We start from the raw sequence: 14,004 nt of genomic DNA, 5'->3' as shown, positions 1-14,004 counted from the left end.
GCCACTTTCTAGATGGGAGAGGCGGAGCAGCAGGTGAAGACGGAACGCGCCCCTCTCTCTCGCTCGCGCTCCCCCGAGAATGGAAGAGGGGATCCGGGAGGGGAGAGGAGGACAGGGAGAGAGAGAGAGAGGAGCTGGGAGACAGCCCGAGGCGGGTCTCTCCGGCTGGGCAGCCGTCTTACCTTGGAGCTGCTTGAACCTGCCCTCCAGCACGTTGGCGTACTGCGCCGCGTTGACGAAGGCGGCCGGGGACAGCGGAGGGGGCTGGCCGGCCCGGCGCTGCAGGTCGGCGTGGCTCGGCTCGTACATCGTCCGGGCTGCGGTCCGGCCAAAAAAATTCCACAAAAAAAAACACCACTGCCCGGCGGCTCAGGAGCCGGAGAGAAACTCCGAATGATTCCCCCGGGGGGGGGGGTCAAACCCCCCAAAAAAAAGAAATCCGAAAGCGGGATGGGTGTCGAAGAAAAGGTTTTCCCGGGAGCGATCCCAATCCGGGGGCTCAGCTGGGTCTTGCCCACGAGGCCATGCTCCTGCTCTCCAGTTCGTCTCTCTTGCTCAGGCTTCTCCTCTCTCTCCTCCTCTGTCCGGGCTGTGCCCTTCTCCTCCCCGGGAAACCCGCAGGAGCGAGCGAGGGAGGGAGGGAGGGAGGGAAATGTCTCCCTGGTCCTCACCTGGTCCTCTTTTCCCCCCTTTGCTCCGGCCAGAAAGCGCCGATCCCTCTCTCTCTCCTTGCGTCTCCGAGCTCAGCTCAGCCACAACCTTCTCCCACACGCAGAGAGAGAGGGAGAGACTCAGCACACACACACAAACACACCGGCGTGTGCGCGCACACACACCAAAACGAATGAGGCTTTGCCTCGTCCCCTCTAAAACCTCTTTGCGCGCGAGTGTGCGCCCGAGCACACCCACACACGCACGCACACACACACAACAAACAGCACCCTGTTGGAAAGCCACAGCCGAAGTGCCTTGTAAACAGCGGAGCAGGCTGCACAATGGGGCAGGCCGATCAGCATAAGGTGTGCTCTGGAGTGGCTGGGGGGGGGAGGGGAGGGGCCGTACCACTCTGAAAGGTGTTGCGGGGGGGGGGAGGAGGAGGGGGGGGAGGGGCGCGCCACTCCGCGGGAGACCGGTAGCAAACAAGTGAAAGAGTGCAGAAAGTACTGGGTGTTTCTCTCTCTCTCTCTCACTCTTTCGCTCTCTCTCATCCTCTTCCGCCGCCCTGCACACCCCGCGGAACCGCGCAAAAAGAATTTAAAAAAAAAAAAGATTCAGACGTTAACTCCGGAAGGAAGCTTGCACCACTGTGCAGCTTTTGTCTTTCCTCCCCCACCCCCACAAGAAAAAAAAAGAAAAAGGGGGGGGGGCAGTTTACATTCGTCTTCACCACCCCCCCCTCTCGCAGGACGAGGCGCGAGCTGGACCGCCGACACCCGCCAGCCCCCAGCGCGCAGGGGGGCCGGGGCGGCAGGCGCCTGGTCTGAAATAACACCCCGCTGCCCACCCGTTCCTGCCCGCGTCCCTCCCTCCCCCCCCCAAGCTGACAGAAGGATGTGAACGCGCGGGGCCCGACGCACCCACACACACACAGACGCACAGCGCGCCACGGCGACGGGTTGCCACGGGAACCGCATCACGGACAGCACCGAGGAGCGGAGCACCAGTGGATGCTCTTGGACTGCTAGAGAGAGGATTCTTTTCTTTTTCGACACACACACACACACACGGGGGGGGGGGGGGGCAGACCTGGAGAACATCCAGAGGACACCTGTGATTCCCACCCCTTGTGACACGCCGGTATCGGCCCAGTGCCCCGGTTCCGCTCCGACCCGGTGGGAAGGAACACGGACAGGGTGAGGCCCGGGCGCGCGACAGCTACAGGCCCACGACAGCGTTGGCACTGGGCACCCCACGATTCAGCTCCCGGGGAAGCTTCGGTGCTCCCACACTTTTTCCCCCCAACCCCCGCTCGTCTCCGGATCCTGTGGCCGGACCCGGATGGAGCCGGGTCCAACCCGATGGCTCTGCAAAAGGCCACAGATCAGGGTGGGTTACGGGGACCCCCCCCTGCTTCCCAAGAGCAAAGCAGAAACAAGTGGGGCTCCCACTGCAGCCTGCGCAACGCTCCCACCCACGCGGGACAGTGGGAGAGGCCGGAAAGAGCAGCACGGCTCGTGCTGCCGCCTTCTGGAACGGAACCTCTCCAGCGCTGTTATCACCTCAGGCGGTTTAAACAACAACCAGGGAGACAGGGGGGGGCCCTGTCCCGCTGGACTTCGGACCCCAGAGCCTGGGGGGGGTGGCTATCCGCAGGCAGTAGATCACGCCCTCCTCCCCGACCCCTCCAACGACTTTCCCTGTACAACACGGCTCCGCAGCTTGTGACACACACCTGCAACTCTTAGTGTACAGAACACGCCTTCTGTGCCTGCTCGCTCCTTGACGGGCTGCCAGTCAAACGCCTCGGTTGGGCCGACCCGGCCCCCCGGCTCTCCCGGGAGTTTAGAACGTGCTCCTTTTTCAAAACGGTTTTTGAGCGGTCAAGGCCGCCGGTCTCGTCGCCTCGCGCCCTACTGGGCAAAACGCCAACCCGTCCGTCTCCCCCACCCGCGAGGGAGAAACGCGCCTTTAATCGAGGACGAGTTTTTTTAAAGGAGCGGCGGCTCTGTGTCTCAGGGCCCGCGCCTGTGGCTGGGAGGTTGCCGGTTCGAATCCCGCGGCCGGCGGAGGAATCCTACTGGGTTGGGGCCCCTGAGCCAGGCCCTTCACCCCAGCTGCTGCAGGGGCGCCGTATGAATGGCCGACCCTGCGCTCTGACCCCCAGCTTCTCTCCCTGTCTGTGTGTCTCCTGGAGAGCAAGCTGGGGTCTGCGAAAAGATGAATTCCTCATGCAAGAAATCATATAGGGCCAATAAAGTGATCTTCTCTTATAGATATAGTGCCTTTTCCACGGCAGCACACCGAGAAGAAAAAAGCCGTTTCTAAACGGAGCAGCACTCACAGGTCGATGTGTATGGCACTTTGACTGACATGTCCCGATCGGTCACAAACGTAAGCAGCGCTCATTTGTTAAAGAAGAGCTCGTCCGCTGTGCTGCGTCGCTAGGGCGACCGGGGGGGGCGGATTAAAAGGGTGCTGCTTCAAAATCCTCAGCTGGAAGAGGGAGGCGTGGACCTGGCAGAAGCTGCTGTGCGCCGAGAGGGGGCGGGGGCGGGGCGCGCGCCGGGGAGAAAGAGGGTGGCGTCACCGGGCAGGCGAAACGCAGGGCATCACCCAACGGGACGCTTTCGGGATCCCAAATCCCAAGAAAAGAGGGAGAAGACGGAGGAAAAGAAGGGGCGTGAGAGAGGGAGAAGGAGAGAGAGGTGGAAGGCTTCTGCTCTTTGTTCTCAGAATCACGAGGGACAATTACAGCTGCCCAGGAGCGGGCAGTTCCCATACTGAAATACATTTAATTAGGGTTGGTCAATTCTTTGGGGGGGGGGGGTGTAATTATACGATGAAGGAATAGTGCAGATGGTTTCATTTGAATACAAAAGGGCACAAAAAAAGTTCAGACCGAGAGGGACCCATTTAGCCTGTTCCCTGCTCCCACCTCCCTTTGCGTACAGAAGCCCCCCCCCCCCCCCGATTTCTGATCGCCGGGTGCTTGTGGACACTGGACTCCCCCCCCCCCCCTCAACACCACTTGTGCGGACCTGTATTTCAGGTAGACATTATTTAGCTTGGCCGCTTCTCTGTGTTTAAGCTTGGCGTCGCCCGAATGTCTCTGCACTGGAGATCAGGCAAGCGCTTCACTGCCCTCGCGGGCACTGGCGGGCGATCCGAAACTGGCTGAGGGCCACCGAGACGAAACGCCAGCTCCGGGTGACGCGCGGACGGGAGGGCGAGGAAGAAAGGGAGAGGCTGTACCCCCACCCAGCCGCCCGAGAATAAATCTCTCTCATCCCTGCTCCCCCGCGGAGAGATGAAAGACAGAGACGTGGGAGAGAGAGGGACCGGGAGGGGGGGGGGGGGGTTCAGCCAGGGCCCCCCCCCTCAAACCACACCGAGCCAGCGCAGCCGGTCATGATCCCATCCCCGGGGACCTGCACGGATGTCTGGGAAAGGAGGGGAGACCTCTTCACCTCCTGTTAACGGCTGGGTCCTTCCTACAGCGCGTGCTCAGGTCCCGAGGGGAAGGAAACCGCTGTCCCACAAGCCACCGAAACCCATTTTCGCTGCACTAAAAGTGAGGCCTTGTGCGACACTAAACTCCCTTCCACCCCACCCCACCCTCATTTCCGGACGCACTGCTGTACAGAGCGCTGTCTTCCTCTCATTAATCTTTATGGCTCTAATTGCTCAGCCTTCGCAGCAGAGAGCTGCAGGCCCCGGAGCAGAACTCCGCGGGAGGCGGCGCAAAACCTTCGGCGCTGGGGGGAAATGAGAAACAGATCCTCTCCACCCCAGCTCTGCGGTCAGTGCCCACACGCTCCCTCTGCGGGGGGGGGGGGGACAGAGAGAGAGAGATCCGCAGTCCGGAAACCGCCGGATCCAGAGCGCTCTCACACCCCACCCCAAGAGGTGGCAGGCCCTGAGCCAGCCAGGGCAGACCGGGTGTGTTGCTCAACAGCGCCGCCCCTGTGGTTTGGCATGGGTAGGGCAACTGTGCACATGGAGTGGGATGAGGGAGAGCTGCGTGCGTGCGTGCACACGGAGAGTGTGAAAAGACAACACGCGCCCTGCGCACACCTCTAAGCCCGCACAAGTCTGGTACCGAGATCCCTCCCCCCCCCCAAACACTGCACAGATCATGCCTGCAAATCACACTCTCACCACAGGGGCGTTTTCTGTTCTGCCCCACGTCGGAGATCCGGATCTCCTCCCACCCAGAGACCTCCAAGGGTTCGGCCTGGGTCAGAGGGTTCAGCACGCACAGAACAACGCGCACGGAGCACATCGGGAAAAAAACCCACAGCATTTTCCACGCGATGCCAACTTCCCCCACTGCAACAGTGGGACTCACAGGCCGCCACCATGCAGGCAGAGGGACAGCTCGGGGGGGGGGGGGGCGTTACGAGCTGATCGGGCCAGATTGTGGCATTCCTGCCCTGCGTGCGCAAGAATGCCGTGCTCAAGTCCTCTCTCGCCCCGCAGGGGGAACAGGCAGATCGTATCAGCGACGGCGGAAAACAGGTCAGAATGCAACAGGCCCCAGGCCTACGCGGAGAGCAACGGGGGTCAGCCCCTTCCAACACCCCGGGGGGAGGGGGGGGGGGCTTACGATCTCACAGGACACGAAAGACACGCCAAAGAGGGGGAGACGTCTGCAGGTGGCTAACAAAATAAACAAACGGCTTTTTCACCCTCCCCCAGCTGAGCCATTTCAGCAGGTTTTCCTAGTCCTGCTGACAGGAAAAGGTGGCCTCTCCGAGCAGCCGGTTCGTTAGGGCCATTCCGAGAGTTTGCATCCGTACAGAGTAATGGATACTGGAATGCGTGCGCACGCAGACTCAAATGATTTAAAAGCCCTTCGTTCGTTTACCCAGGGATAATCAGAGGCTCGTCAGGTTGCTTGTGCCGGAGGGCTGCATATATACTTACTGCTCAAAGCGTGTCACACTTGGGCGCCGAGACAAGAGGAGGAGGAGGCCAGGCTCTCCCGCCTCCTGGGCTCGGACACAGTACCCCGCCCACCCCCCCGTCGTTCCTACCCGCGTCCTGCGGGCTCACGCCCCGCTCGGCCCCCCCCCCGACGAAGGGACGGTCTCGGAAAAAACACAGCTGGTCTCCTCCATCAGGACTGACGCCTTCGAACTGGCGCCCGACCAGTGACTGGTCACCCCAGACCCAGAGAGGGCTGATCTCAACTTCCGTATCTTGACCTTTCCTAGGTGCTTCTCCGGATTGTCCGTGCTTCTCCGTGCCAGGACAGCCGAGCTGTTTTTTTTAGAAGGGCTCAGGATCTGCGCCCGGGGCTGGAAGGTGGCTGGTTCGAATCGGAGGGATCCTACTCCGTTTGGGGCCCCTGAGCCAGGCCCTTCACCCCAGGGGTGCTGTACAATGGCTGACCCTGCGCTCTGACCCCCCAGCTTCTCTCTCCCTGTCTGTGTGTCTCCTGGAGAGCAAGCTGGGGTCTGCGAAAAGACAGATTTGTAAGAATGTAAAGGTGTATGAGGTTGGACGGCCAATAAAGTGAGCCGATCTTTTCCGGGTGGGCCGCCAGCTCCCTGCTGAGGGGCAGGTGTCAGGTGGAGGTGGCTGGCAGCTCCCAGCGCAAACCGGCCCGACAGGTCTGGGGGAGAGGAGGGGGGGGAGGGGCAGGAAGGAGGGGGGGTGGTGCTGTGCCCTTTCAGAGCACCGCGGTCCCCTCTCTCAGCCTCCTGACCCGGCCCGGCCCGGACGAGCTGGCCACCGGCACCGCCAGGCTATCGGGACAGCTTCCCAGCATGCTTTGCTCGGCTTGCGCTTTTTCTGGATGCCGGCTGGCGGCACCCCGAGAGAGAGGGAGAGGGGCGATAGGACTGTTCCCGGGCCGTCCGCAGAACGCCACGCTTCAGCCTTGTCCTCCAAGTGTCCCCGGAATGTGAATCCGGGAGAGACCGCGGCGAGCCGGAAGGGAGCGCGGTCCAAGAGCCGACGGGCTCGGGAGACGAGAAGCGGACCCGAGGAGCTGGCCGGGAGGGAGAGGCGGGTGGCGATTTCAGCGCCTGACCAGCGCGGGCGGTGGCGAGAGGAGTCGAGCGCCCCCCCCCGATTTGTACGCACGCGCCCCCCAGCGACAGGCCCCACGCTACCAGGGCGCCGCGGGCTCAGAAGCGCGAGGGATCAGGGACACAATGGGCCGAGCGAGGCGCTGGGTGGGGGAGCAGGATTCATTTCAACCCCACGGAGGCCTGGAGCACGGCAACACCCCCTCGCACACCTGACGAGCACGCACATACCCCCCCCCCCCACCACTGAAAGAAGCGTCAAGGGAACTTTGCCATCTACCAAGCATGACTCAGACTGTTTGAAAGCCCGCCTGCCCGCAGCGCATGTGAGCTCTGTTGTTGTCAACACTCGCATCACGTGCCTCACGTGTATCCCCCCCACCTCCCTGTGACAAGCTCCTCTCCTGCCGGCTCAGACGCTGAACGCTGCCGCCCTCTGCTGGCCGCCCCACGTCACTGCAGGCCCGCTGAACTCTGGGGAGGGGAACGTCAGGCCATGACACACACACACACCTCCTACTTGAAGCAGAGCTTCATGCACAGATCACCTATTTCAGCTTCAGGTGGCAGAAAAATCACCCCTCACAGCACCCCCCTCCCCGGCATCCAGGAACACGGAGGAGCACCCTCATTCCAGAGATTTCCCAGACAGGCTGTGGGCTGGGCCGGCACTGTTGTCCGGAAGACCAGGACAGCTATGCACCGGGATTCGTTTCCTGGGGGGCACACACAGCTGAGCTCGCGCGGAAACGCTGAATACATATCGCAGATATATCGGAATCGCCACGCCCGACTCGATCTAAGAAGCAGCTTCACCGGAATGGCTGCAACTTGCTGGGAGTAAACAGCTCAGTCACCTCACTGTTAAGTGACCGATCCTTCTTATTTTCCGGAACATTTCCGTTCGGCTGGAACGCAGACCAGCAGGAGTCAAGTACCGGGAGTGGGGGGTCATGCAGGAGAAATCCAACCAGAGGACACGGCTGTCGAGCGGGGCAGAGGCCCAGGAGAGGCTTATAATATTATTATTATTATTATTAATAATTGCTTACACTTATATAGCGCTTTTCTGGACCCTCCACTCAGAGCTCTGTACAGGTCAGGGGGATCCCCTCCACCCCCAGCAGTGTATACCCCCACCTGGATGAGGCGCCAGTCCGCTCCCCACACCCCAGCTCTCAGCGGGGAGGAGAGCAGAGTGATGGAGCCAGTTCAGAGAGGGGGGTTATTAGGAGGCCATGATGGGTCAAGGCCAGGGGGGGAATTTGGCCAGGAAACTGGGGTAACACCCCTACTCTTCTCGAGAGACGCCCTGGGGTTTTTAATGACCACAGAGAGTCAGGACCTCGGTTTGACGTCTCATCCGAAGGACGGCGCCTGTTTACAGTCTAGTGTCCCCGTCACTATACTGGGGCATCAGGACCCACACAGACCGCAGGGTGAGCGCCCCCTGCTGGCCCCACTCACACCTCTTCCAGCAGCAGCCTCAGCTCTCCCAGGAGTCTCCCCTCCAGGTACTGGCCAGGCTCACCCCTGCTGGGCTCCAGTGGGGCTGCCAGTGGGGAGCTGCAGGGCGATATGGCGCCTTACCGGCCAGCGCCTTGATGCGCGAGCGCTCGAAGAGGCGGGCCGAGCTGTTCTCGTTGTCCCAGTCGGTCTCGGCGGCCAGGTCCCAGCGGTTGTTGATGTCATTGTACTGCTGCTGAATCTCCAGGTTGTCGTAGTCGGTAGGCGAGATGGTGCTCATGGCGACGGCGGCGGCGGGCACAGCATCCAACCTGCAGGGGGCGACAGAGAGGGGAGACACACCGGGTTTAGAAAGGGGCTTCCCAGTCCGGCCACACGAGCGAGGTAGGGCCGGAGAGCGGACCCCCCCCCAGACCCTGACCCGCGGCGCCCGCTGGGGAGCGAATCTGAAGAGGTCGGGGTCTGTGACCGCCCGCCCCCCCCAGAAGGGCATGGCCTACAGCCGCAGGACAGGGGGAGGGACGTCCGTCTGTAGTGGACCAGCCCCTACTGCTTCCCTGGCGCTCGGCGAGAAACCCAGAAACCCGCCCGCGCGCCCGCCGGCCGGGGAGCTGGGAGCGCCCCGGAGACAGCAGAGGAAAATCCCATTAGGCGGAGATTACGTTTTCCGAGACAAGAATAGGAACGGCCTGGGCAATTAGCCCTGGGATTAGCACAGAGGAGGCACATCAAACAGCAGCCAGTGAGCAGGCAGGCGGGTAAGGCTCTTATCAACCTGCCTGAGGGGGACAGGAGCACTGGACTGGACTGGACTGCGGATAGGAGCACAGGGCACTGGACTGGACTGCAGATAGGAGCACAGGGCACTGGACTGGACTGCAGATAGGAGACAGCAGACAGGAGCACAGGGCACTGGACTGGACTGGACTGCGGACAGGAGACAGTGGACAGGAGCACAGGGCACTGGACTGGACTGGACTGCGGATAGGAGCACAGGGCACTGGACTGGACTGGACTGCGGACAGGAGCACAGGGCACTGGACTGGACTGGACTGCGGACAGGAGCACAGGGCACTGGACTGGACTGCAGATAGGAGCACAGGGCACTGGACTGGACTGTGGACAGGAGACAGTGGACAGGAGCACAGGCCACTGGACTGGACTGCAGATAGGAGCACAGGGCACTGGACTGGACTGTGGATAGGAGACAGTGGACAGGAGCACAGGGCACTGGACTGGACTGCGGATAGGAAACAGTGGACAGGAGCAGAGGGCACTGGACTGGGCCGGACTGGGAGGAAAACGCCAACGCCACCCGCCTGCTCGCAACACCCTACTCTAACAGGACTGTCAGATGTGCGCAGGCACGCACGCACGCACACACACACACACCAAAGAAACAGGCCGGATTCTAAAAAAAAAAGAAATCTGTAAAAGACCGGAAAAAAAGCTGCGCCCCAGAATGAGGACGCGGGCAGCTGGAGGCGTCACAGAAACCTCATTCGGAAAGTTTCGCCAGCTAGGGAGACACAGCAGTGGGACAAAACTGGGTCGGCCTTTTTTATAAGGAAAGCAACTTTAAAAAAAAAAAAAAAAAACCCCGAACGATCCCGTTCCTGTATTGACGTCTGCGCGCCTGGAGGAAAGTCTTCCCATCGGGCCTTGGGGGATACAGCGCCGGAGGGGGGAAAGTTTAAGACCCTTGAGCAGGGGTGGGGCAGGGGCGCCTCCTGAGACCTGGCGTACAGAAGGGTGGAGATCCGGGATTAATCAGGCAGAATTGGATCAGGATGAAGGTCCTGGACAGCAGCAGGAGGGCACACGCCAACAGAGGAGGCTTGATGGGAGGCGACAGCTGACGAGCCCGGCGCTGATCGGTCCCGAGGCGGGACGGAGGGTGGGGGGGGTTGGGGTAGGAAGAAAGAGCTTCGGTCCCTTCCTCATCGCAGTCACCCAACATTCACCCCAAACCCGGCTGCACGCTTTCCCCCCGAATCGCAGCCTTCCCAGCTGGCAGTAACGGGACAAGTCGTGCTTCTCCTGCTGCGTTCAGCTCGGGTTCGAGACGAACGCAGGCTTGATCGCCGAGGCCCTAAGCGTGCCAGCTGTGGGGCGTGGTGAAATAGCTGGGTGGGGGGGGCGCCTCGAAACGGGCAGTGCATCAGCGCGATCTGTAATCCCCAGCTCAGCAGCGCTGTGAATAGGCCAGCCTGCCCCTATTGTGGAGCTGTAGTCTCCTGTTAATCAGACACAGCAGCGCCTCATCTGACACCCACCCCCGGCTGACACCAGCAGCAACGCACACACCGCCACTGGCACAGACACGTGGACAGATGCTCGCTGGCACTGACAAAAACACAGCTTCAATTAAGGCCATCGAGCTGCCCCAGCCCGGTCCAGTCCACTCCGATCCCCTGCAGCCCAGTCCATCCCAGTCCAGGCCAGTCCACTCTGATCCCCTGCAGCCAGGCACAGTCCAGTCCACTCCACTCCACTCTGATCCCCTGCAGCGAGGCACAGTCCAGTCCAGTCCACTCCACTCCGATCCCCTGCAGCCCAGTCCAGTCCACTCCACTTCGATCCCCTGCAGCCCAGTCCAGTCCAGTCCACTCCGATCCCCTGCAGCCCAGCCCAGCCCAGTCCAGTCCACTCCGATCCCCTGCAGCCCAGCCCAGCCCAGTCCAGTCCACTCCGATCCCCTGCAGGCTGGCCCAGTCCAGTCCAGTCCACTCCGATCCCCTGCAGCCCGGCCCAGTCCAGTCCACTCCGATCCCCTGCAGCCCGGCCCAGTCCAGTCCAGTCCACTCCGATCCCCTGCAGCCCGGCCCAGTCCAGTCCAGTCCACTCCGATCCCCTGCAGCCCGGCCCGGTCCACTCCGATCCCCTGCAGCCCGGCCCGGTCCAGTGCGGGATAAGCACCTAAATTTCCCGCGTCAACACCGTCCGGTCCCATATTTCCCCAAACCGATTCCCATCAGGATGTGACCCTGGCCCCAGGGGCCAAACCAGCACCCGCGACCAGAAACTGTTGGGCTGGGCCAGGCCGGGCCGGGCTTGCACCCCGGCGCTCGGAGATCGGGCTCCGATGACTTCCTCGCCCCGGAGGAAGGAGAGCGTTGATCCGATCCGCGCTCCTGGCCCGCCGCCCTGACCTCGGGGATCAGCCCTGCTCTCCGAATGCCGCCGGCTCTCGTTTCCCGCGGCGGCTCAAGAGGAAAAACGAATCCCCCCCCAGAGCAGGACTGCAGTCAAATCCCACCGGGATCTTCCTCCCTGATACGGGAATACCACAATGCACCGCAGCAGAGCGGTTTCTGCCCTCCACCCCCTCCTGGAGACGGAGCGTCAGGAGACCGGGAACGACCGCACGCAGCCGGGAATCGAACCCGGGCACGAGGAGCTGCAACGCAAGCGCACATCTGCGCGCAGGATGGAAAACTGCCCCCCCCTTCCCCTCGAGCGAGGCGGACAGAGTTCTCGCCGGGAAGAGACCACCGAGCACTGTGAAAGACTCCCCCCCTCCCCCAGCTGGGACCTGAGCTCCCGGTGCACTCTGCTAAAACACTCCAGCCTCCAACATGTCTGCGATTGAACTGGTGTCCATTTCATCTCCATCCCCCATCGTCCATCGTCCCTCTCTCCAGCTCCCCTGGGCAGGCCAGCTGCTCTGCCCTTCACATCTCTTCAAATACAGACACACCTGGAGTCCACCTGTGTGTCCACTGTGTCTGTCCCTCTACCTGTAATATCTGTGTCAGGAGCTGCTGCAGCACAGACACACCTGGAGTCCACCTGTGTGTCCACTGTATCTGTCCCTCTACCTGTGACATCTGTGTCAGGAGCTGCTACAGCACAGACACACCTGGAGTCCACCTGTGTGTCCACTGTATCTGTCCCTCTACCTGTGATATCTGTGTCAGGAGCTGCTACAGCACAGACACACCTGGAGCCCACCTGTGTGTCCACTGTATCTGTCCCTCTACCTGTGATATCTGTGTCAGGAGCTGCTACAGCACAGACACACCTGGAGTCCACCTGTGTGTCCACTGTGTCTGTCCCTCTACCTGTAATATCTGTGTCAGGAGCTGCTGCAGCACAGACACACCTGGAGTCCACCTGTGTGTCCACTGTGTCTGTCCCTCTACCTGTAATATCTGTGTCAGGAGCTGCTGCAGCACAGACACCTGGAGTCCACCTGTGTGTCCACTGTGTCTGTCCCTCTACCTGTAATATCTGTGTCAGGAGCTGCTGCAGCACAAACACACCTGGAGTCCACCTGTGTGTCCACTGTGTCTGTCCCTCTACCTGTAATATCTGTGTCAGGAGCTGCTGCAGCACAGACACCCTGGAGTCCACCTGTGTGCCCACTGTGTCCAGCCCTCTACCTGTGACATCAGTGTCAGGAGCTGCTACAGCACAGACACACCTGGAGTCCACCTGTGTGTCCACTGTGTCTGTCCCCCTACCTGTGATATCAGTGTCAGGAGCTGCTACAGCACAGACACACCTGGAGTCCACCTGTGTGTCCACTGTGTCTGTCCCTCTACCTGTAATATCTGTGTCAGGAGCTGCTACAGCACAGAAACACCTGGAGTCCACCTGTGTGTCCACAGTGTCCGTCCCTCTACCTGTGACATCAGTGTCAGGAGCTGCTACAGCACAGACACACCTGGAGTCCACCTGTGTGTCCACAGTGTCTGTCCCCCTACCTGTGATATCAGTGTCAGGAGCTCCTACAGTACAGACACACCTGGAGCTCCACGAGTCATCTTCATAACAAGGCAGGAGCAGCAAAGACAACATGAACACACCCCCATAAACACGTCCGCTGGGAGCTCAGTGTTGTCACCGAGTTCCAAGAAGGGAAGAACGAAGGAGAGGTGTATAAATCCTGAGACCAGACACGCAGAGGCAGGGACGTGACCCAGCTGTCCGGAGCTCGGTCCAGTTGAGAAGCCGGACACGACCGGTCCGGCTCCACAGAGCCCTCTGTCGTCTTTTCCGGCCCAGTCCAAGCACGAGAGAAACTGCCGGCGCTCTATACCAAGGCCTGATGGACGGGCTCCTGCCGCACCGGAGCTGCACCTGAAACCGGGTCGGGTTTCGATCCGAGAAGTCAGCAGGGAGACAAAGGGAACTCTGCTCCTGCAGATTTATCCCAAACGAGTTCTGATTGAGGCGAGAGCCCAGCGAGGCTTTGTTTTAAAACATACGGTTCAATGGCATCCTGACAGGCTTTGTCGTGGTAGGGTAGGGGGGTGTGTGTGTAGGGGGGGGGGGGGGGATATATTGTCCTCCTGTTTAATATTAGACCCCCAAGTCTCGTTATGAAGAAGAAAAGGGTCAATCAGCATCTCGGTTTGAGGAGGAGGAGGAGAGGGGGGAGGTGAGGGGTCGGCCGCCGGCGAGCCGAACAAAGGCAGCGGATACCGACCGGTACACCAAGGGGGTTCGGCTGGGCTCGGTTCGGTTCTCTGCCTCCTATTTCCTCCCCCCAATATTGGCCGGCGCCGTGTTCGCACAAGCCCGGGGCCATGGGCCGCGCCGGCCCAAATCCCAAATCCGTCGCCGGCGTCCCCGAAGCCGAGGCGACGCACCAATATTTATCTAGAGACGAAACAACGTTTCACAAAAGCTGTTGGCCGCCATCCTTTGTCTCTCCCCCCCCACTACGGAGAGGGAGGAGGTGGTGGTGGTGGGAAGGGGTAATTCGTTTTCACCGGCCTGACAGGAAAAAAAGAAAACCTTCGTCGTGTCACCCGGCCCGCCTCACAACCCAACCCCGAACCCCGACACGACGGCCTCCACAATCGCGCTCCCTCCCCCTCTGTCGGGGGAACAG

The 14,004-nt window shown here is 61.1% G+C and overlaps 1 protein-coding gene across 6 annotated transcripts in view; it reads right to left on the bottom strand.

Moving 5' to 3' along the window:
- sptbn2 (spectrin, beta, non-erythrocytic 2) overlaps positions 1-14,004 on the bottom strand; it is a 52,144-nt gene that overhangs the window by 36,455 nt on the left and 1,685 nt on the right. For 4 of the 6 annotated variants that reach the window (XM_069180216.1, XM_069180220.1, XM_069180217.1 and 1 more), the window contains one exon: positions 8,286-8,473. In XM_069180216.1, the coding sequence (XP_069036317.1) occupies positions 8,286-8,442 (157 nt within the window). In that variant the 5' untranslated portion in view covers positions 8,443-8,473. Of the gene's footprint in view, positions 1-182; positions 1,004-8,285; positions 8,474-14,004 lie in introns of those variants that run through there. The other 2 variants (XM_069180219.1, XM_069180221.1) reach the window with 1 other exon arrangement.

The sequence above is a fragment of the Lepisosteus oculatus genome, chromosome 18 (genome assembly GCF_040954835.1).
Source record: "Lepisosteus oculatus isolate fLepOcu1 chromosome 18, fLepOcu1.hap2, whole genome shotgun sequence".
NCBI classification, from domain to species: domain Eukaryota; kingdom Metazoa; phylum Chordata; class Actinopteri; order Semionotiformes; family Lepisosteidae; genus Lepisosteus; species Lepisosteus oculatus.
This window is presented reverse-complemented; position numbering and strand designations above follow the sequence as displayed.